This window comes from Tachyglossus aculeatus, chromosome 13, assembly GCF_015852505.1.
Source record: "Tachyglossus aculeatus isolate mTacAcu1 chromosome 13, mTacAcu1.pri, whole genome shotgun sequence".
In the NCBI taxonomy this organism is placed as follows: domain Eukaryota; kingdom Metazoa; phylum Chordata; class Mammalia; order Monotremata; family Tachyglossidae; genus Tachyglossus; species Tachyglossus aculeatus.
Window position 1 is genome coordinate 23,585,593 of NC_052078.1, and position 23,472 is coordinate 23,609,064.

A 23,472-nucleotide genomic window follows, 5' to 3' on the forward strand; every position below is an offset into this window, starting at 1 on the left:
GTGGAGCTGATATTTGAACCCAGATCCTTCTGACTCCTGGGCCTGGGCTCTATCCAGTAGGCCGCACTGCTTCTCCCCTCTTGACACACAATAAGGGCTTAACAAATACCACAATTATTGTTAGTGTTCCCTGAGCACCTATTCTGTGCAGATCGCTATACTAAGCACTTGAGAACCTTAGACCATCTCAGACTTCACAGATTGTGTAGTGCAATGAAAGTCAGTCACTAAAATCTTTTTTAGATAGGAGGAAAGCAAAAATGTGTGTGTGAGTGAGAGAGAGACATTGAGTGAACTAGAAATGATGGTTGGGGTAGTTTTGGGTTTTTTTGGGGTGTCCCCCCCCAACTAAACTCACGGGGCACGCACTATTTCTAAATATGTTCTGGCAAAGTTAGAGGACTTACTGTCCCCCGTTAGAATAAAAGGGAAGCAGTGTGGGCTAGTGGTTAGAGCAGGGGCCCAGGAGTCAGGAGGACCTGGGTTCTACTCCTGACTCTGCCACTTGTCTACTGTTTAACCCTGGGCAAGTCCCTTCTCTAGGCTTGTTACCACATCTGTAAAATGGGGATGAAGACTTTGAGCTCTATGTGGGACATTGATTCATTCATTCAATCGTATTTATTGAGCGCTTACTGTGTGCAGAGCACTGTGCTAAGAACTTGGGAAGTACAAGTCGGCACCATATAGAGACTGTCCCTACCCAGTAATGGGCTCACAGTCTAGAAGGGGGAGACAGACAACAAAACAAAACATGCAGACAGATGTCAAAATCATCAGAACAAATAGAATTAAAGCTTCATGCATATAATTAACAAGAATCGTAAATATGTACAAGTAAAGCTGTATCCAATTGGATTATCTTGAATCTACCCTAGCGTTTAGTACAGGGCCTGGCACATAGTAAGCTCTTTATAAATTCTGCAATTATTAGGAAACGGTGAATTGTTCTGTCCACCCCTTCTGCTTCCTTTAAGATCGTTCGGTGGTATTTTTTGAACACTTACCGTGTGCACAGCCCCGCACTGAGCACTTGGGAAAGTACAGCCCAATGTGGGACAGGGACTGTGTCCAACCTGATTAGCTCGTATCTACCCCGGACCTTAGAAGAGTGCTTGACCCATAATGAGGGCTTAACAATTACCATCGTTATTAATAGAATTGGGAAGCAAGATCCCTACCCTCAAGGAGTTTGAAGTCTACAGAATTTAAGTGAATGCTTTCTCTGCTTATATCTTTCAGCCAGAAAAAGAAGGAAAAGGAAAAGAAGCCCGTCGTTGGCATCTTCACCATGGTAACTGACCATAGCATAATGTCCTTTGCCTCCCTTTGTCTCTGATCTCTCCCCCACCCCGCCTTCTTTGTATGGTGAGTGGGCATCCCAGGCTGAGGAAAGGGCAAGTGTTAAGCTCCCAAACCTGGGGTTTGTTTGGTTACATTCGCTTTGCCGGGTATGTCCTCCTTAAATAGATAGATGACTTCCAGACCAGATTTATTGGGATTTTACACTTCAGTCTTACATATAAAACTTCTTCTCTGGCTCCACATGTTTAGTTCTGAATAATTATAATACTTTTCATTCATTCAGTCATTTATTGAGCACTTACTGTGTGCAGAGCACTGTACTAAGCACTTGGAAAGTACAATTCAGCAACAGAGACAATCCATACCCAACAACGGGTTCACAACGGGCTCACAGTCTAGAAGGGGTACTTCTGTGATATTTGTTAAACACTTACTCTGTGCCAAACACTGTTCTAAGTACTGGGGTAGATATAAGTTCATTCAACCGTATTTATTGAGCGCTTAGTGTGTGCAGAGCACTGTACTGAGTGCTTGGGAGAGTGCAGTATTTCAACAGATACATTCCCTCCCAACAATGAGCTTACCAGCTTGATCTCTTGATAAATATGCTTGATAAATATGTACATACATATTTATTACTCTATTTATTTATTTATTTATTTATTTTACTTGTACATTTCTATCCTACTTATTTTATTTTGTTGGTATGTTTGGTTCTGTTCTCTGTCTCCCCCTTTTAGACTGTGAGCCCACTGTTGGGTAGGGACTGTCTCTATGTGATGCCAATTTGTACTTCCCAAGCGCTTAGTACAGTGCTCTGCACATAGTAAGCGCTCAATAAATACGATTGATTGATTGATTGATTGATTGATCTATTTCTAATTGCAATCTGATTCTTTTTAGAGAACTATGGGTGTGATTCTACCCCTACCAACAGACTGGTTTACCCCCTAGGATGACTATTTTGACAGAATAGGCTTGATGATGGTAATAATAATTATGGTATTTGTTAAGTGCTTACTATGTGACAGGCACATAGTAAGCCCTGGGTGGATACAAGCAAACTAGTTGGACACAGTCCCTGTCCCATGTGGGGCTCACAGTCTCAATCCCCATTTTATAGATGAGGTAACTGAGGTCCAGAGAAGTGAAGTGACTTGCCCGAGGTCACACAGCAGACAAGTGGCAGAGCCGGGATTAGAATCTATGACCTTCTGACTCCCGGGCATGGGCTTTATCTTGGTGATCTGTGGATGGGTCTGTTTTCTGCCTCATGAAGGAAAGGACAGTCGATCAGTGGTATTTATTGAGCGCTTACTGTGTATGGAGCACTGCGCTAAGTGCTTGGAATGATATAACAGACCCATTCCCTGCCCGCAACGAGCTTACACCAGTGGCAGCCTGGCCATGACTGCCTTGGCGATAGAGAAGCAGCGTGGCCTAGTGAATAGAGCCCGGTCCTGGGAGTCAGAAGGATCTGGGTTCTACTCCCGGCTCCGCCATTTGTCTGCTGTGTGACCTTGGGCAAGTCGCTTCACTTCTCTGGGCCTCAGTTACCTCATCTGTAAAATGGAGATTCAGACTGCGGGCCCCATGTGGAGACAGGGACCGTGTCCCCCCCCCCCCCCGATTTGCTTGTTTCCACCCCAGCACTTAGCATAGTGCCTGGCACGTAGAACGCACTTAACAAATACCACAGTAATTATCATTTATTATTATTGTTGGCCACAGACAGCCACCAAGATAGGCTCCAGCTTTCTCATTTATGACCCAAATTGGAACCGAGACAGATCTGCAATCAGAGATCAAATCAATTTCCACGCCCGTCCCCTCCGGGAGCCCTCTGAATCTAGCAAGAAGATGGGACTAAATCTCATCCGTAAAACGGGGATTGAGACTGTGAAAGCCCTATGGGGGCCAGGGACTGTGTCCAACCCGATTAGCTTGCATCCACCCCAGCGCTTAGTACAGTGCTTGGCACATAGTAAGTGCTTAACAAATGGATGGGGTGTCGAAGTAGGGCCCAACCTTGCTTACAGCGTGGCTCAGTGGAAAGAGCCCGGACTTGGGAGTCAGAGGTCCTGGGTTCTAATCCTGACTCCACCCCTTGTCAGCTGTGTGACTTTGGGCAAGTCACTTCACTTCTCTGTGCCTCAGTTACCTCATCTGGAAAATGGGGATTAAGACTCTGAGCCCCATGTGGGACAACCTGATTACCTTATATCCCCCCCAGTGCTTTGAATGGTGCTTTACACATAGTAAGTGCTTAACAAATGCCATCATTATTATTATTATTACTTGGCTTGGGTCAGTTCCTCCCCCATAAGCCGCCCCTTTCCAAAACCACTCTCCCACTAACTCAAGACATTGCCGTGCGGAGCTTCTTGGTAGGAAATGTGTCCGCTTATTGTTATATTGTTCTCTCCCAAGTGCTTAGTACAGTGCTTTGCACACAGTTAGGGCTCAATAAATATGATCGAATGAAATACGATTGAATGAAGGAATGAATTTTCCAACTTGAGGCACACCTGGGTTCCCTAGGGGAGAAGAGGAGGGTCTTACTGGATTCCATCTTTGAATTCTAAACTTGGGTTTTAGCAGTTGATTGGGTGGTTTATTTTTTAAAATTTCCTAAAGGTGCTATAAAGGTAAAAGAGCTTCCCCCGCCTGATAACCTTCCTTCGCCCCGTGTCTTCCTTCAGTTTCGTTATTCAAGTTGTCTGGACAAGCTGTACATGTTTTTGGGAACTCTGGCAGCAATGATCCATGGAGCAGCTCTCCCCTGCATAATGCTCATCTTTGGAGAAATGACAGACAGCTTCGCTGATTTTGGAACATTTGAAAATGTCTCATTTCCAGATGGGAACTGGACGGGTTCTGTCCCGGAGAACTGGACGGGTAAGTTCCGTTAACCTGGAAGCAGCGCAGACCCAGTGGCGAGAGCAAGGACTCCGGAGTCAGAGGAGTCTAAATCCCGGCTCCACCGCCTGTGTGACCTGGGGCAAGTCACTTTGCTTCTTTGGGCCTCAGTTACCTCATCTGTAAAATGGGGATTAAGACTGTGTGCCCCACGTGGGACAACCTGATTACCCCAGCACTTAGAACAGTGGTCGGCACATAGTAAGCGCTTATCAAATACCATCATTATTGTTCCCTAGGCCTCATACCTCACCTGTAAAATGGGGATCAAGATGAGGTAAGCGAGGCACAGAGAAGCAAAGTGACTTGCCCAGAGTTCATTCATTGATTGTCGTATTTATTGAGTGCTTTCTGTGTGGAAAGCACTGGCCTAAATTGCTTGGGAGCGTACAATGGAAGAATAAACAGACACATTCCTTGCCCTCAACGAGCTCACAGTCTAGAGAAGGCAAGTGTTGGGGCCAGGATTAGAACCCAGGTCTGCTGATTTCCAGGCCCGTGCTCTTTCCACAATATCCGTATGCTACCTGTGCTAGATGGGGCATTAAGGAAGCTTTGGAATTCTTAGTGCTACCTTGAATTACGGTCAGGGGGCTTGAGAGGGCCTCAAATTGAGATGGTTCTGACACAGACTCTTCTGCTAAAGTGGGCTGGGAGCCCCCCTCTAGAAGACTATGGCCAGGGGTCTCAAATTCAGCTTGTCAGCCTTGATCCTCATCTGCCCCGGAGATCTTGGAACAGGCCAAGTCACTCCGAGGGTTGGGAGGCGACTCGATTCTCACCGCTACTGGTCCCCGGTCCCACAGGCTATGACCGGGCAAAGATTTGTTTGCTTTTTCTGTAGGCAAATATCCTGTGTACTCCGGAGGCTTAAACACAAAACGTCATTGTGTCCCCGATGTAGGAAAGGGTCTCTTGATGATGAACATCACATGAAAGCTCTTTTCTTTGCAGTTCTCCCCTGAGACGGTGCAAAAGGAAACACTCTTTCCTCTCCTAGGCAGGCAAACGGGCTGTAGGGAGTTGCGTTTTCATTCCCTGAACTTGCACGGTGATAAGCAGTGAAAGAGATGGCAGTGACAGAATATGTCACCTCTGTCACCTTGTTGATCCAAAACGTATTGTCAGAGGGACTCAGAAGGACAGAATTATCTTTGTTTTTTGAAAAATTAAGAAGCTTTCTTTGCCCTCAACTTGTTCTAGAAAACCTTTCCAAGCTCTAACCTATTTTTGCCCCAGATAAATACTTGAATATTGGAGAATTCCATTTCAGGTTGCAGTAATTCCTTATTATTATTATTATTATGGTGTTTGTAAAGCACATACTATGTGCCAGGCCCTGAACTAAGCGCCGGGGGTGGATACAAGCAAATCGGGATGGACACAGTCCCCATCTCACGTGGAGTTCACAGTCTCAATCCCCATTTTACAGACGAGGTAACTGGGGCCCAGAGAAATGAAGTGACTTGCCCAAGGTCACACAGCGGATAGAGTGGCAGAGCCTGGATTAGAACCCATGACCTCCTAACTCCCAGGCCCGGGCTCTATCTGCTAGGCCTTGCTGCTTCTCTTCCTTCTCCATGCCAGCGAATAAACCAACGGCCACTCTGAGGGAGTTAGTTGCCGAGGGATTCGAAGACAGATGATGAATCCCTGCCCTCGGAGATAGGATGAGTTTAACTCTCCTGTGGGATGGAAAAAATTGGATTTTGCGGCCCTACCTCTGGCATGCACAACCTAGTGAGATGCGATAGCGCACAATGAGGGTGATGCCATCAGGTCACCCTGCTCTGACTTCATTGGGTCGTGCCCCATCTCGGCTTCCTGCTCTCTCTCTCGCTCCATCTTTATCTCTTGACCTCCTTTGGAAAGGTTCTTTCATGGACGTGACCGACCCCTCTCATAGAGCCGAGGCAGGAGCTGCAGGGGAAGAGAAGAGAAGGTCTGAGCAAGTCTGAGCAAGTCAAGATGAGCAGTGTGGCCTAGTCTGTCGGGCACAGGCCTAGGCGTCAAAAGGAACCTATAAATAATAGTAATTGTGGTATTTGTTAAGTTCTTATTATGTTCCAGGCCCTGTACTAAGCGCCAGGGTGGATTCCAGCAAATTGGTTTGGTCACAGTCCCTGTCCCACATGGGGCTTACAGACTTAATCCTCATTTTATAATTGAGGTAACTGAAGCCCAGAGCAGTGAAGCGACTTGTCCAAGGTCACACAGCAGACAGGTGGTGGCGACGGGATTAGAACCCACAACCAATACCATCCAACGGGACCAGGGCAAGGAGTGTGGGCCGGCTGCGGTGAGAGAGGGGACTAGTTACCGTACCCACTGCACCCTCCCCTGGGTGGGCACACCCTGGGTGGGCAAGGATTCCCATCCAACCCCCACCCCCGAGGTCGTCCTGGACGGTCCGGGAAATGCGGCTCCTCCTTGTCTGTGGCCTTGCTCCTCCCCAGATTCCCAGCCAGGAAAGGGCAGGGAGAGGAGGGGAGGGGTGCCGAGCTGAATCGCCCCTGCTCCAGTCCACCCCTGGCTCTGCTCCCAAGGCTGCAGCTGCGGGGGACAGCTTGGGGGGAGAGGACATCTGCCAGAGTTGGTAGACATATTCCCTACCCTAAAGGAGCTTACGATCTAGAGAGGGAGAGAGACATTGAAATGAATTTTGGATATGTACCTAAGTGCCATGGAACCAAGAATAGGGTGAATAAAGGGGATAAATCCAAGCTCAAAGGTGACACAGGAGGGAAGGGAGGAGGGGAGATGAGGGCTTAGGGAAGGCTTCTTGGAGGAGGTGGGATTTTAAAAAGGCACTGAAAATGGGAAGAGTTGGGTGTCTGTTGGATGTAAAGGGGAAGGAGTTGGGATGTGGCTGAGGGGTCAGCCGGGAGAGAGATGAGATTGAGGTACAGTGAGTAGGTTGGCTTTAGAGGAGCAAAGTGTGCGGGCTGGGTTGTATTAGGAAGTCAGCCAGGTTAAGAGAGGAGGGAGCAAGGAGATGGAGTGCTTGAAAAAAAGAGTAAAGAGTTTCCGTTTGATCCAGAGGAAAAGAGTTTCTCTTTGATGCGGAGGTGGATGGGCAACCGCCAGAGATGATTGAGGAGTAGGGAAATGTGGATGGAAATTTTTTTGGTAGAAAAATGATCTGGGGAACAGGGTGAAGTATGGAGTGGAGGGGGAAGAAACAAGAGGCGGGGAGGGAATTGAGGGGGCCGATGCAGTAGTTCTGTGGAACCACGGGCTTGGAAGGGATGTTGCCAGTGAGCAGTGGGTGACGGGAAGTGAGAAGGAGCTGGAGGCACAGTGGTGAGAGCTGGAGGGCCCAGATAAGTGAAGTGACTTGTCCAAGGTCACACAGCAGACAAGTGGCGGAGTTGGCATCAGAACCCAAGTCCTCTGACTCTCAGGCTCAGGTTCTTTCCTTCAGGCCGTGCTGCTTCCTCAGATGCCTGGGAAATCCTGGGCAAGGCTACCACAGCCAAGGAACCTGAAATCACCACTTGCTGTCTGTGTGACCTTGGGCAAGGCGCGTCACTCAGTTCCCTCATCTGCAAAATAGTGATTCAGTACCTGCTTTCCCTCCTACTTAATAATAACTATGGTATTCATTAAGTGCTTACTATGTGCCAAGCACTGTTCTAAGCTCTGGGGTAGATACAAGGTAAAGTTGTCCCACGTGGGGCTTACAGCCTTAATCCTCATTTTCCAAATGAGGTCACTGAGGCCCAGAGAAGTGAAGAGACTTGCCCAAAGTCACACAGCAGACAAGTGGTGGAGCCAGGATTAGAACCCTATCCACTACGCTGGGAGTCCCATGTAGGACCTGATTAACTTGTTTCTATCCTAGTTCTTAATACGGCCCTTGACACATAGTAAGCACTTACCAAAAATTATTATTATTATTGCAATCGAGCTTTTGTGGCAAGAAGCCACAGCATAATCATTCAATTGTATTTACTGAGCACTTACTATGTGCAAAGCACTATACTAAGGGCATATCCCAAGCCTGGGCCCTTGGCCACTCACGGGTGAAGAAGCCAAAAACTCCTACTTAGGGGCCGTTTTGGGGCTTCTGCTTTTTAACATTTGTGATCACTACACTGGACGGGAAGGACGGAATAATCTGAGGGTCAGCTGGGCGGCCAGAAATTCCTAGCGGGGCAAAAGGGTTGCTAGCTTTTTTGATGATAGAATTAGCCCAAGATCGACTTGCCTGCAAACATGATAATTTGTTTATAGACTTCCTCTCTCAATCCCTGGAGTTTAGAAAAGAGCATCCTGCTTCGTCTGGGCTGTTTGCCAGAATTTAAGTGCCTCTGAAAGCAGGGAATCATGTCCTAATTTGGTGCTAATCAGCGTTGATCACTGTCATATTCCCCCTGGTGCTTGGGATCCTTTTTTTAATGGTATTTATTAATTTCTTATTATGCTCCTGGTACTGTACTGAAGCAGTGGGATAGATAGTAGATAGGTTGGGCACAGTCCTTATCCCTCCTGGGGCTCCCAGTTTTAATCCCCCTTTTACCAATGAGGGAACTGAGGCACAGAGAAGTTAAGTGACTTGTCCTAAGTCACCCAACTGACAAGCGACAGAGCTGGGATTTGAACCCAGGTCCCAAGCTTGTGCTCTTTCTACTAAGCAACATTGCTTCTCTTAAATATACCTTTAAAATGCACAGAATGGGAGCATAATAATTGTGGTATTAAGTGCTTGCTATGTGCCAAGCACCGTTCTAAGCGCTGGCATAGATACAAGGTAATCAGGGTGGACACAGTCCATGTCCCTCATGGGACTCACAGTCTTGATCCCCGTTTTACAGATGAGGTAACTGAGGCACATGGAAGTTAAGTGACTTGCCCAAGGTCACACAGCAGACATGGGGAAGAGCTGGGATTAGAACCCACGACCTCTGATTCCCACGTCCGGGCTCTTTCTACTAGGTAATGTTGCTTCTCTGCTTCCACCTACGCTCTGAAATCATTTCACATGGATCAGTCCTGTCTGAAGATAACATTACAGCCAGTTTTTAGAGCTTCTGTTGAACTTTTTCAAGTGTTTAGAATAGTGAATCACAGAAATACTCATGTCATATGGGCCATCCTCAATCATTTTTGTGTATACAGAGAGAGTGGAAAAGGAGATTTCCACGCTGATGCATTTGCTGCTTTCTAACACTGTTTTCTAGATCATCTCTGGAATTCGGCTCTTCCTAAAAATCTTTCGAAAGGGACTCACCAGGCTGCTGGGTCCACTCTTGTGGGAGTAACGGAGTAATTTGTTCAGTGCTTATGATGTGTCAAGCACTGAGCTAAATACTGAGGTAGATCCAAGATAATATGGTCCCACATGATACCTGCAGTCAGTAGGAAGGAGAATGGGTATTGAATTCCCATTTTGCCAATGAGGGAACTAAGGCACGGAGAAGTGAAGGGTAAATCAGTGACTTACCCCAAGTCACACAGTAGACAAATTCGTTCATTCAATGATATTTAGTGCTTACTATGTGCAGAGCACTGTACTAAGCGCTAGGGAAAGTACAATACAAGAATAAACAGTGACATTCCCTGCCCACATCGAGCTCACAGTCTAAAGGTGGGGAGACAGACATCGATACAAATAAATACAAGCAGTGGAGCAGGGATTAGAACTCAGATCCTCTGACTCCCATGTCTGGGCTCTTCCCGCTAGGTCCCGCTGCTTCTCCATAGCTTATACTTATGCTGTGAGCCCCACGTGGGACCTGACTCTCTTGTATTTACCCCAGCACTTAGTACAGTGCTTGGTACACAGTAAGTGCTAAACTAATATTATGATTATTATTATTGTTGCTCAAGATTTCAAGAGCCACTGTATCGATTCTAAAGCCACAACCTTTGCCTCATCTTTGGAGTCTCTCTGGGCTGGCTGGATAGATCAGGGGAGAGATGGAAGGAGGATTGGTTTAATCTTTGTAGGCCTGTAGGTCAGAGAAGGCAATCAGTCACATTTATTGAACACTTACTGTGTGCAGAGCACTGTACTAAGTGCTTGGGTGAGTACTATAAACCTGCAATTTGCGAAGGGCTCATGAAATCTCTGGTGGCAGTGGAAGAGGAGGAGGAGGGAGAGTATTTCTCCTTCTTTCCCCCCTGCCTTCCCATCTTTTCTTTTCCTCTTCCCACCCTCTCCTCCTCTTTCTTCTTTTCTCATCTTTTACTCCCCCTTCCATGCTTCCCTTTCAAAGTTTCACTCTGGATCTAGAACCAGAGAGAAGTTATTCTTGGTAATAACCATCATTGTATTTTCTGAGTGCTTTCTGTATGGCTAAGCACAGATAAACTAAGCAGTGAGAAGCAGCATGGCTTTGTGGAAAGAGGACGTCAAAGGACACCACTCATCTGCTGTGTGACCTTGGACAAGTCACTTCACTCCTCTAAGCCTCTGTTACCTCATCTGTGAAGTAGGGATTAAGACTTTGAGCCCTGATAGGGACTATATCCAACAAGAAGCATTGTGGCCTGGGAGTCAGAAGGTCACGGGTTCTAATCTTGGCTCCGCCACATGTCTGCTGGGTGAGTTTGGGCAAGTCACTTCACTTCTCTGGGCCTCAGTTACCTCATCTGTAAAATGGGGATTAAAACCGTGAGCCCATATGGGACGGGGACTGTGTCCTACCTGATTAACTTGTATCTACCCCAGTGCATAGAACAGTGCTTGGCGCATAGTAAGTGCTTAACAAATAGCTTTTGAAGAAAAGCTCTGAGAGAATTAGAATCTAGGATTAGACAAAAGCAGAAAGAGCCCCATATTTTATATAAAATAAAATTAACATCCCAACATGGGACAGTCAAGGGTGTTTGTGTGCGTGTGTGTTTTGGGGTCGGGAGTGGGTCTCACTTTATTAATATAATGATAATAATTGTGGTAGTTAAGCGCTTACTCTGTGCCAAGCACTGTTCCAAGTGCCGGGGTAGGTACAGGGTAATCAGGTTGGACACAGTCCCTGTCCCACATGGGGCTCACAGTCTTAATCCCCATTTTACAGATGAGGGAACTGAGGTGCAGAGAAGCAAAGTGACTTGCCCAAAGGCACACAGCAGCCAGGTGGAGGAGCCGGGATTAGAACGCAAGACCTGATTCCCAGGCCCAGGCTCCTTTCACTAGGCCTTATCCTTCTCAGATACACGTGCACCCACAGGCAAATTTCACCAGCAGTGCTATCTTCTTGGGGTAAGGAGGTTCCTTATCCCATTATGAGCGCTTGCGTGTAAAACCATTTGCTTAGCGTGAATATATTTGTAGCGAGAGGTTATATTAAGACCATTAATCGTTCTCCTATCTGGGTGTACCCAGTGAACTTGATTACACACACTAATTAGGTCTGTGGCCAGTTTTCGATGATCAAAAGTTTGTTTAGCCAAAGCCGACTTGGGTTTTCTCAGAAAAATGCTCACCCTCGTGATCTGGTCATCCAAACCTTTTGGGGCACAGAGTTACTCAGACCTGCGGTTTGGGACAAACCAGCCTCCAGCCAGATGCGTGGGGTGAGGAAACTGAGGCCCCAAACTTCATGAGGGGTGAAATAGTCGGGGTGATCTCAGGATAGGATCTAGAGGAGGTAGACGGTGTGGCTGCTTTCGGGAGGGTCATAAACTTTGAACTTTTGGGGGGTTTTTTATGTGCACTTATTCATCTCCACTGAAAGTCACTCAGTTCCCGATGGAGAAAAAGTTGAAATTCAACAGGGTGAGGGGAGCACTGAAGACTTGTTATAAAATGGCAGCCCATCCTCTGAAACCTTAAAAACTCTGAATTTTCCTTTGATCCATTTAGTCTCTATTGTGCTCACTGTAAATCTCTGAGCAGTGTGGCCTAGTGGAAAGAGCACGGTCCTGGGAGTCGGAGGACCTAGGTTCTAATCCAGGCCCCACCACCGCCGTGCCGTGTGACCTTGGCTTCAGTTTCCTCATCTGTAGAATGGGGATTAAATCCTACTCCCTCCTATTTAGGACCTATGTCCAACCTTGAATCCTGTATCCACTCCAGCGCTTAGAACGATGCTGGACACGTAGTGCTTAACACACAATATTATTATTATCATTGTTATTATGATTGTTAGGAGGGCTGCAGGAAGAGATATGAGCTGAGCTAGGGATTTTTGATCATTTCATCTCTGTCTCTTGACTGAGTCGCCCATGTTCTGGGCAGGTAGGTCAGAAACACCTGGCAGAGGAGGACATTTAGTGACGGTGACCTTTGCCCACGTTTCCCGGGTGATTATCTGGAGGGAAACCAGGGCAGTTCTGATCTAGATTCTACTTGGAAACCTGGGAGGAGGTCAGGATAATGTCGAGGACCAGATGTGCTCTGAGATACTTTTGGGTTAGAGGTGTTCTGAGTCTCTTGTGGGACGGTGGAATCAATTGAAAGTATCTATTGAGCATTCACTGTGTGCAGAGCACTATACTAAGCCCTTAATGATTTGGACCAAACTCTTCGGGGAAAGTCACTTGCTTTCCAATGTCTAAATGTTCCCCGTTTTCCCTGAAAGAGTTTCAGGCTGTCCTGGTGAGGACCTGGGTTCTAATCCTGGTTCTGCCACCTGTCTGTCGGGTGACCTTGGACAAGTCACTTCACATCACATCTCTGTGCCCCAGTTCCCTCACCTTTAAAATGGGAGTTAAGACTGTGAGCCCCATGTGGGACAGGGACTGTGTCCAACCTGGTTAGCCTGGATCTACCCCAGCAAAGCCTGGCACAAAGTTCAAAGTTCAAAGCCTGGCACATAGTAAGTGTTTAACACACACCATTTAACACAAAACAAAACAAAAAAACAACTTCATTGGTGTGGATAGTTTTGACTTGACTTGGACATGATGAGACTTTTCTTTGAGTTGAAAAAGATTTTTCAATGTGGCTGTGTTATTGCTATTCGAGGGATTTAGCAGTGTCTTGTCTACAAAAGTTGGAGACTTGAACGATAGGTTATATTTTCATTTTTAACCAAAGGGAACTTTTACTCCTTTACTTGGTTTGAAACGCTCAGGTCAGGTCGCTTTTGTTGTCAAGGTAGAGACTAAATTCTAGGGAATATTTTTGTCCTTTGGTATAAAGAAGTTGTGCCCAGGTAAGGGGCTCAACTTTTACAAATGGAACACCACGGTATTCAAATTATTACGAAAATACACCTCTATATTCACTCTTCATGGTTACTGAATTCATATCTTGACTCATAGTATGTATACACGTACCTTGGAGGAAGACTGTATTGAAAGCTGCTTCAGTTGTACTCTTCAAATTTAAAATGTCATTTTGCCAGGATAAAAGCCAAAAATGTAATTTTTGTCCTTTGTTTTTCTTTAGCTATTGACCTGGAGGAGAAAATGACCGAGTAAGTGGCTCCTTTGCTATTTTAAGATAATGTCCCAAATCTTAATGTTGCCAAATTCTGCAGAACCCTAGGAAAGTTCCCAAACAGAGTCTGGAATATTTCTTAGTACCCTGGGATTTACCTGTAGAGGGGAATTTTTGTTACACAACAAAAAGCAAACAGTAGAGAAGCCAACGGACACGTGGACTTGCCATCTAACGGGTGCTATGCTGAGCCGCTCAGTACAGTATCGGTTCTCTGCCAGTGGCAACAGGATGCTAGGTGGACCCATGTGGTGAGAAGGGACGATCTCATTCATTCATTCAATCCCATTTGTTGAGCGCTTACTGTGTGCAGAACACTGAACTAAGCGCTTGGGAGAGTACAAGACAACATTAAACAGACTCTTTCCCTGCCCACAATGAGCTTACAGTCTGCATCCTCATGATTCCTCACTAAAGAGGGGTAAGCCAAAAACTTCCTATTCAGTTATAGCTATCTAAAGCCTTCTTGAACCACAGGAGTTTTAAAAGCATTTTTACATGTCGTGATCTTTGCGAAATGAATTTAGCGAAGACATAGGTGAACTGGCTTTAACTATATTCAGTGATCCGAGCAAGGACTCTTAACTATTTTTTGATCAGGTCTATTTATGGATTTTTTGGGGGGTTTTTTTATATTTTTTAAGCACTTTCTATGTATTAAGAGTTGTGGTAGATGGAAACTAGTCAGGTTGGACACCTGTTCCGTGTTCCAAGTGGGGCTCAAGGTCAATCCCCATTTTGCAGACAAGGTAACCGAGGCCCAGAGAAGTGAAGTGACCTGCCCAAGGTCACACAGCAGGGAAGGGGAGGAGTCCGGGATTAGAACCCAGGTCATTCTGCCTCCCTGTCTGTGCTCTACCCACTAGGTCATGGTGGGGCAGCCTGGGGATTGGAAAAGAGTTTCCTGCTGGGTCAGAGGCTAGGAAGTGGAGGGGGGAGCTGCCAGTTAGTTTTTAGATCTGGGATAATAATTCATTAATTAGTTATCCATTAACCCTAGTCTTAATGAACAATCCTCTGTCTGGATTGAGGGAGGGCTGGTAGGCTGAGTTGTTTGAGTCGACGCCGAATGGACCTAGAAGCCGACTTTTTGCATCACTCTTGTACTTAATAATAATAATAATGATGATGGCATTTATTAGGCGCTTACTATGTGCAGAACACTGTTCTAAGCGCTGGGGAGGTTATAAGGTGATGAGGTTGTCCCACAGGGGGCTCACAGTCTTCATCCCCGTTTTACAGATGAGGGAACTGAGGCCCAGAGATGTTAAGTGACTTGCCCAAAGTCACACAGCTGACAATTGGCAGAGACGGGATGTGAACCCATGACCTCTGACTCCAAAGCCCGGGCTCTTTCCACTGAGCCATGCTGCTTCTACTTGGATATGCACCCTGTATAATAATAATAATAATAATAATAAGATGGGATTTGTAAGGCGCTTACAATGTGCCAGGCACTCTACTAAGAGCTGGCGTGGATGCCAGCCAATCGAGTTAGACACAGTCCCTGTCCCACATGGGGCTCACAGTCTCAATCTCCATTTTACAGGTGAGGTAACTGAGGCACAGAGAAGTGAAGCGACTTGCCCAAAGTCACACAGCTGACGAGTGGCGGAGGCGGGATTAGAACCCCGTGACCTTCCGATTCCCAGGCCCGGGCTCCATCCACTCTACCATGCTGTTTCTCTATTATTTATTTTCTTCATTCACCCCACTTATTCATAATTTATTTCTATTAACATCCGTCTCCCCCTCTAGACTGTAATTTCATTGTGTGCAGGGAACGCGTCAACGACTCTCTGGTATTTTACTCCCAAAGCGCTTAGTGCAGTGCTCTGCGTGCAGTAAATGCTCAGTAAATACGATCGATAGAAGCTGTTTCTTCTAAACCGCGTCTTCCGGGAGAGGGATGCCCAATAGCTTCTAAACTCAGGCCCGGCAAGCAAGGTTTAAGACATTTGTGTCCAAATGTCGAAAGTCTCACAGTCAAAAGCGTGAGGGAGAACAGATATTGAATCCCCACTTGACAGTTGTGGAAACTGAGGCACAAAAGTTAAGTTGCTCACCTGAGGGCACACTGCAGGTAAGTGGCGGAAGGAGGGTTCGAACACAGATCCTCTGACTCCTCGGCCATAGCGTTTCCCACTAGGCCAAGCACCTGGGACTGAGGATGCTGAGGGAGAGTGGTTTCAGTCAATATTAATCCCGTACCCGCCACTTGTCTGCTGCGTGACCTTGGATGAGTCACTTCACTTCTCCGTGCCTCAGTTACTTCAATTGTGAAATGGAGACTAAGACTGTGGGCCCCACGGGGGACGGCAGCTGTGTCCAACTCAATTTGCTTGTATCCACCCTGGCTCTTAGAACAATGCCGGGCACATAGTAAGTGCTTAACAAATACCACAAGTAGTATTATTATTATTTACTATTATTATGATGATGATGTCTGGTTGGTTTCCAACAGGCTCCAAGGCTATCTTGGGTGGGGCAGGCAATGGGCCATCCAATGCCACCCTAAATCCTGAGAGGTGGATCTAGGGAGAGCGGGCATTGGGGGCAGGGGGTGGGGAGGGGGAAACGGAGCGTGCAGCTGAGTGTGGCTACTGTCCTGCAGGTATGCGTACTACTACTGTGGCGTGGGAGCCGGAGTGCTGGTGGTTGCCTATGTCCAGGTGGCCTTCTGGACTCTGGCGGCCGGGCGGCAGATCAAGAAAATCCGGCAACACTTCTTCCACGCTATCTTGCGGCAGGAAGTGAGCTGGTTTGACGTCCACGACGTGGGGGAACTGAACACCCGACTGTCCGAGTGAGTCCGATCGTCCGTCACTTCCCAAGAGACCCCCCCACCGGAGGCTTATCCCTGTCTCGCGTGGTGGGCCCGAGGATGCTCGGAACTCCGCGCCGTCCAGGGAGGGGCCGGGGGCATGGAGGCGGCCCGTACGCGGCCAGGGAAGGAAAGTCATTTCCCTTCTCTGGGCCTCAGCTGCCTCATCTGGAAAATGGGGGTTGTGACAGTGTGGGTGGGTGTGTATACACACCATATTTACTTGCTCTACTTTTTTGCAGAATTTTGGCAACCCCAAACCATGGTGTGCGCTATTATGTAGGGTCTTATGATAATTAAATCTAGCAATAAAGGGAGCAGGAGGAAAAAGTAGAGGAAAGGAGGGGAGAAGGAAGAGAAGAGTACGCTTGAGACCATGTCTGACTTCTTTTTGCACTCTCCCTAGTTAGAACAGGCCACCTTTCCCTTCTCCTCTTCCCATCCCAAAAGCTCACACACCTAAATGAAGAATGAATTATCCCCCCTTTCCCTTCTCCTCTTCCCATCCCAAAGCTCACACACCTAAATGAAGAAGTCCCCTTCCCAGAGCGAGCCTGTATCTGTGGCAGTCATGTGTCCTGGTTCTTCTGCCCCGACGTGTACCCGATGCAAAGAACCTTTGTGGAATCAGCTTGTTCTCAGGTTTCCTCCTCTTCCAAACCCTGGGTGTCCTAACACTGCCTACCAAAATCATACTTTATTTCCTCCTCAAAAGTCAGGGGATGGGGGGAAATTACATAGTGGAGGCAATTATGTGAATAAATAATCATATTCTTGAAATTAAGCTTCCTTATTTGTTCACCTAATGCTAACCTGACAGATTTAGAGCACAGACCTGAGTGTCTGAGGTAGAAGGGAAGGGAACATGATTCATATTTGATGCTTTGGGAAAGAGGGAGAGAAAGGGTGGGAGACCGCTCAACTGTCAGAAAATCTGCCTCTTCTACAAGGACTGGCTGGCTGGCCCCTGAATGAACCCCTGGCCGTCTGGTGAGCTTAGCTCACCTTTTAGACTGTGAGCCCACTGTTGGGTAGGGACTGTCTCTATATGTTGCCAATTGGTACTTCCCAAGCGCTTAGTACAGTGCTCTGCACATAGCGCTCAATAAATAAGATTGATTGATTAGCTAAAGAGACGGCCCATGGCTGGTATTTACTCAGTACTTACCATGTACAGAGCACCCAACTAAGCATTTGGGAAAGAACAAAACAGAGTTGGTAGACACCGTCCCTGCCCGCAAGGAATTCCTGAAAGCTTACTATATGCAGAGCACTTTACTAAACACCTCAGAGAGTACAGTGCCACAGAATTAGTGGACAAGTTCCCTGCCCCTAACGAACATACGGTCTAGAGTATACCGTCTATCTAATCTATAACTATTCTACCTCCTACGTAGACTGTAAACTCCCTGTGGAAGAGGGACAGTGTCTGCCCTGATGAGCTTAGAACAGTGCCTGGCACATAGTAAGTGCTTAAATAACCATTATTATTATTATGAGCTAGTGCTCAGAGCAGTGATGGACACATAGTAAGCACTTAAATACTATTAGTAATATTGTTGTTAAAGGGGGAGGTGGGTGGGGCTGAGTGGGAGGTGAATCTTGAAGAGTAATCCTCAGAGACTTTGAAATAACCACTCCTTTCCCAGGAAGGATACTGATGAGGTTTTCAGGACCTAGGGGACACCTTTGGGTGGCGAGCCCCGTTATCACAATAATAATAATCATAATAATAATGGTATGTGTTAAGCTCTTACTATCTAAGAGTAGAAGGTGTGGGGAGGGGACTGGAACAGACAGGTAATAATAATAATAATTGTGGGTTTTTTTAAGTGTTTACTCTGTGCCAAGCATCGTTCCCGGCGCTGGGGTAGAAACAAGGTAATCAGGTTGGACAGAATTCCTGTCCCACCTGGAGCTCACAGTCTTAATCCCCATTTTATAGTGAGGTAACTGAGGCCCAGGGAAGTGACTAGCCCAAGGTCACACAACAGACAAGTGGCAGAGCTGGTATGAGATCCAAGGTCCTTCTGACTCTGAGGCCCATCCTCTGTCCGCTACACCACACTGCTTCGTTTTAGGATTCTAGAATCCAGGGGCTATCTCTGGGTGGAGAACCCTGATACAGGAGACTCTGGGGACAGTTTGTTGTGGGCAGGGAATGTGTCTGTTTACTGTTGTATCCTACTCTTCTAAGCACTTAGTACAGTGCTCTGTTCATAGTAAGCGCTCAATAAATACGATCGAACAAATGAATGAATGTGTTCCTCTTTCAGTGATGTCTCCAAGATCAACGAAGGAATCGGGGACAAAATCGGCATGTTCTTCCAAGCTCTGACAACGTTTTTCACTGGCTTCATCATCGGGTTTACCAAGGGCTGGAAGCTGACCCTGGTGATTCTGGCCATCAGCCCCGTCCTGGGACTCTCCGCCGCTGTCTGGGCCAAGGTACGTGAGCCCCGGAAATCTCTCTTCCGGAAACACGTTGAGTCACGGGAACGATTCTCCAAGCACAATCACGGCTCTGGGGACCAAACCTAAACCCACTGTATGTTGGCCACCTGATCAGAATGTCTAGAAAGTGAGCGAAGGTAATAATAATAATAATAATAATTGCAGTACCTGCTAAGCGCCTACTATGTGCCAGGCACCATACTTAGCGCTGGGGTGGATACAAGCAAATCGGATTAGACGTAGTCCCTGTCCCACGTAGGGCTCACTGTCTCAATCCCCATTTTACAGATGAGGGAACTGAGGCACAGAGAAGTGAAGCGACTTGCCCAAGACCGCACGGCAGATGAGTGGCGGAGCTGGGATTTGAACCCATGACCTTTGAGGTTGAAGGGAATTAGCCCAAGCCAGGACCCAGTAATCTGACATAAGGGAGAGAGAGTCAAACCTGCCTAAGATGGAAAATCCAATGGGGCATTGGCCCTTTTTTTAAAAAATGGTATTTGCTAAGCACTTACTATGTGCCAGGCAGTGGACTGAGAGTGAAGCAGATACAAGGTTGAACCCTATCCATGTCCCTCATGGGGCTCATGGTATTAATCCCCATTTTACAGATGAGGTAACTGAGGCACGGAGAAGTGATGGGACTTGCCCAAGGTCACCCAGCAAACAGGTGGCACAGCAGGGATTAGAATCCCGGTCCTTCTGACTCCCAGGACCGTGAAATCCTTCTAACTGGAGTCGTGGTGATATACCCTCGCATTCTGGGGAAGTGTGTGCCACAGAGAAAAACCCAAAAAGGCTTGTGTTGAAATTATTTTCCTTTTTTTTTTCGTTTGTTTTTGGCCTTCAGATCCTTTCTTCCTTCACCGATCAAGAACTGAAAGCATACGCCAAAGCCGGAGCAGTAGCCGAAGAAGTCCTGTCAGCGATTCGAACCGTGATCGCTTTTGGAGGACAGAAGAAGGAACTGGAGAGGTGGGATTTCCTTTTAACTTGGGCATTTTTCTCTCAGTCTCTGTTAGGTTTTCATGATCTGGGCGGAGCAGGGTTCCGTGGGTTTCCCATTCCACAACGGCCAACCTGAGGAGAGTTAACGTTCAGGGGCCGTGTCCAGCCTGAATCAGGCTCCAATTCCAAATCATCCAGGAGGCGAGAGCTCCCCCAGATCTTCCCCTCGCCCTCCCCGCTCCGTCCCACCTCATATCCACTCTCTTCTGCATTTCAGCTGCCTCCCGAGAAAAGAGCACCCACCTGCTTTCAGAATCTACCCCTTCCATCTGCGTCTCTGACCCCATCCCTTTCCACCTTCTAAAAACACACTTATCTGGCCTCTTCTTCACTGTCTTATCATCATCTTAACAATAATAATAATAATAATAATAATAATTGTGGTATCTGTTAAGCACTTACTTTGTGCTAGGCACTGTTCTAAGCACTAGGGTGGATATAAGTATATCTGTTTGGACACAGCCCCTGTCTCACATGGGGCTCACAGTCCCTTTTTACAGATGAGGGAACTGAGACACAGAGAGAGAATTGCCCGAGGCCACACACACGTGGCAACAGCCAGGATTAGAACCCAGATCCTTCTGACTCCTGACTTTTCAACTGATAACACTCTGATGGCTCTTTGCCATCAGCCTCCAATGTTCTCAGATCTCCCTGATCCTTAAAAAAACATTTCTGGATCCTCCCTCTGCCATCCATCTTCATCCTCCCGTTCATCTCCTTCAAGAGGCCTTCTCCAATTAAGCCCTCTTTTCCCTGGCTCCCTCTCTTCTCCGTCACCTAGGCACTTGGGATGGGGAAAGTGTCCATCCCAATTTGCTTGTATCCATCCCTGCACTGAGTACAGGGCCTGGCACATAGTAAGCGCTTAAGAAATACCACAATTATCATTATTATTATTATCTGTAGCCTTTGGGCATTTGATATTCACCCCACCCTCAGTTCCATAGCACTTATGTACATGTCTATGCATGATTTATTTATATTAATATCTGTCTCCCCCTCGAGACTGTAAGCCCGTTGTGGGCATTGAGCTTGACTATCAACTCTGTTGTCCTCTCCCAAGTGCTTAGTACAGTGCTCTGCACACCTTGATTGATTTGACTGATTCTTGTCCAAGGGGTAATATACACTCACTACCTCCCTTTCCTCTTCTCTAACCTGCTGCAATCCAGGTGCTGTCTCCTCCTCTCCACTAAAACTGCTGTTTCAAGTCACCAGTGACCTCTTCCTCACCAAATCCAACACATTCTACTGTGTCCTAATTTATCCTCAATCTCTCGGCTTCCTCAAACCCTGCCGGCCCCTCCCTTCTCTTGGAAACACTATCTCACCTTAGTTTTCCTGACAGCATTCTCTCCTAGTTCTCCTCCTAGCTCTCAGACCGGTTCTTCTCAGTCCCTTTTCCTGGCTTTTCCCATGGCTCCCGTTCCCTAAGAGTGGCAATCCTCAAGGTTCCATCCCTGATGGTCTTCTCTTATTTGATTCACCCTCCCTTGGGGAGTTCAAGATTGGAGAGAAGGGTGATGTAATTCACAGTCTTAATCCCCATTTTACAGATGAGGAAACTGATGCATGGAGCCCTAGGTCAGACAGCAGAGAAGCGGCGGAGCAGGGATTAAAACCTAGGTCCTTCTGATTCCTAGGCCTGAGCTCTCTCCACTAGGCCACACTGCTTCTTATTTTGGGTGTAGTTCCCAGTGTTTAGTACAGTCCTCTGCACACAGTAAACATTTAGTAAATACCATTGACCGATCAAGTAGCAGAGTGGTTAATAGATTGGGGTGGGGAGAGATTGGAGTCAGAGAGACCAATGAATCAGCTGATATGCTCAGTGAGCCACTTTTTTATGACCCAACCTTTGATCAGGATTATAGTTTATATGGATGGAGAGGAAAGGGCAGGCCTGTGAAATGCTGAGTAGAAATAATCACCAAGTGTAAGCAGTAGTTTGAATGTCAGAGGGGAAAGACAGTCAGGTCGTGGACCTCCGGGGCAATGGTTCACATTTATTGAGGGCTTACCGTGGGCAGAGCACTGTACTTAGCGCTTGGGAGAATACACTGGGTCAGGGGGAAAGAGTGGGTTTATCAACAGAGATGGGAAAGTTAGGAAGGGTTGAGAAGGCAAGTTGAGGAGTTCAGTTGTCAACCTGTTTGAGGTTCCAGGGGAATATCCCAAGGCAAATATCTGGAGGTGAGAGTCAGTTAAAAAATACACTAAATGATCCTGGATGCTGATGTTGGACTAAACTTCAGAAAAAATAATAATAATAATGATGGCATTTGTTAAGCACTTACTATGTGTAAAGCACTGTTCTAAGCACTGGGGGGGGGGGTGTTACAAGGTGATTACGGTGCCCCACATGGATCTCACAGTCTTAATCCCCATTTTAAAGATGAGGTAACTGAGGCTCAGAGAAGTTAAGTGACTTGCCCAAGGTCACACAACAGACATGTCGGGGAGCCGGGATTAGAACCCATGACCTCTGACTCTCAAGTCCGTGCTCTTTCCACTGAGCCACACTGCTTCCCTAATTTGCTAACTCAGTAGTCTGCATGCATCGTGAAAAGTCCTGGGGGAAATCGATCCAACTGTGGCATTTACTGAGAGCTTACTATGTGTAGAGCACTGTACTGAGTGGCTGGGAGAGTACAACAGAATCAATGGACGTGTTCCCTGACCATAAAGAGCTTACAATCTGGGGAAAGTCATTCAATCAGTGAGGATATTTATGGAGAACTCATTGGGGGCAGAGCACTGTACTAAGCGCTTGGGACAGTGCAACACAACAGAATTAATGGACAAGTAATGGACTTACTGAGCACTCCCTATGGGCAGAGCACTGCACTGAGCGGTTAGTAGATTACAATAAATAGATTTGATCCCTGCCCTCAAGGAGCGTGCAATCCTGAGGGGGAGACAGATATTAAATTACAGGTGGGAGAAGCAACAGACTTTAAGAACAAGTACCTAAGTGCTTAGGGGCTGAGGACACGCTGAGAAGCAGCGTGGCTCAGTGGTAAGAGCACGGGCTTTGGAGTCAGAGGTCATGGGTTCAAATCCCGACTCCGCCAACTGTCAGCTGTGTGACTTTGGGCAAGTCACTTCACTTCTCTGTGCCTCAGTGACCTCATCTGTAAAATGGGGATTAAGACTGTGAGCCCCCCATGGGATGACCTGATCACCTTGTAACCTCCCCAGCGCTTAGAGCAGTGCTTTGCACATAGTACGCACTTAATAAATGCCATTACTATTATTATTATTAATAATAATAAGGATGAGGAGATGCAATATGGAGAGAAATTCAGGTGGGTAGATGAGAGATTGGTCAGGGACCACTTTCTGGAGGAGATGTAATTTTAGTAGGGCTATGAAGATAGAGGGCTGGTCTGTCACACGTGAAGAGGGGAGGGGACTCTAGTCAGGAATGAGCGCCTTAGATTGAGGAGTTTCTGCTTGATGTGGTGATGGGCGGTCATTGGAGAAATTTTGAGGAATGGGATGAAGTGCAGAGGATCGATTTTTTTTAATTTTTGTTTTAGAAAGATGATTCTGGCAGCAGAGTGAA

General features: G+C 46.9%; 1 protein-coding gene across 2 annotated transcripts in view; it reads left to right on the forward strand.

Moving 5' to 3' along the window:
- ABCB1 (ATP binding cassette subfamily B member 1) overlaps positions 1-23,472 on the forward strand; it is a 59,582-nt gene that overhangs the window by 5,302 nt on the left and 30,808 nt on the right. For both annotated transcript variants that reach the window (XM_038755517.1, XM_038755518.1), the window contains exons 3-8: positions 1,243-1,294; positions 4,008-4,203; positions 13,565-13,592; positions 16,230-16,421; positions 18,716-18,887; positions 19,744-19,868. In XM_038755517.1, coding sequence (XP_038611445.1) covers positions 1,243-1,294; positions 4,008-4,203; positions 13,565-13,592; positions 16,230-16,421; positions 18,716-18,887; positions 19,744-19,868 — 765 coding nt within the window. The remainder of the gene's footprint in view (positions 1-1,242; positions 1,295-4,007; positions 4,204-13,564; positions 13,593-16,229; positions 16,422-18,715; positions 18,888-19,743; positions 19,869-23,472) is intronic.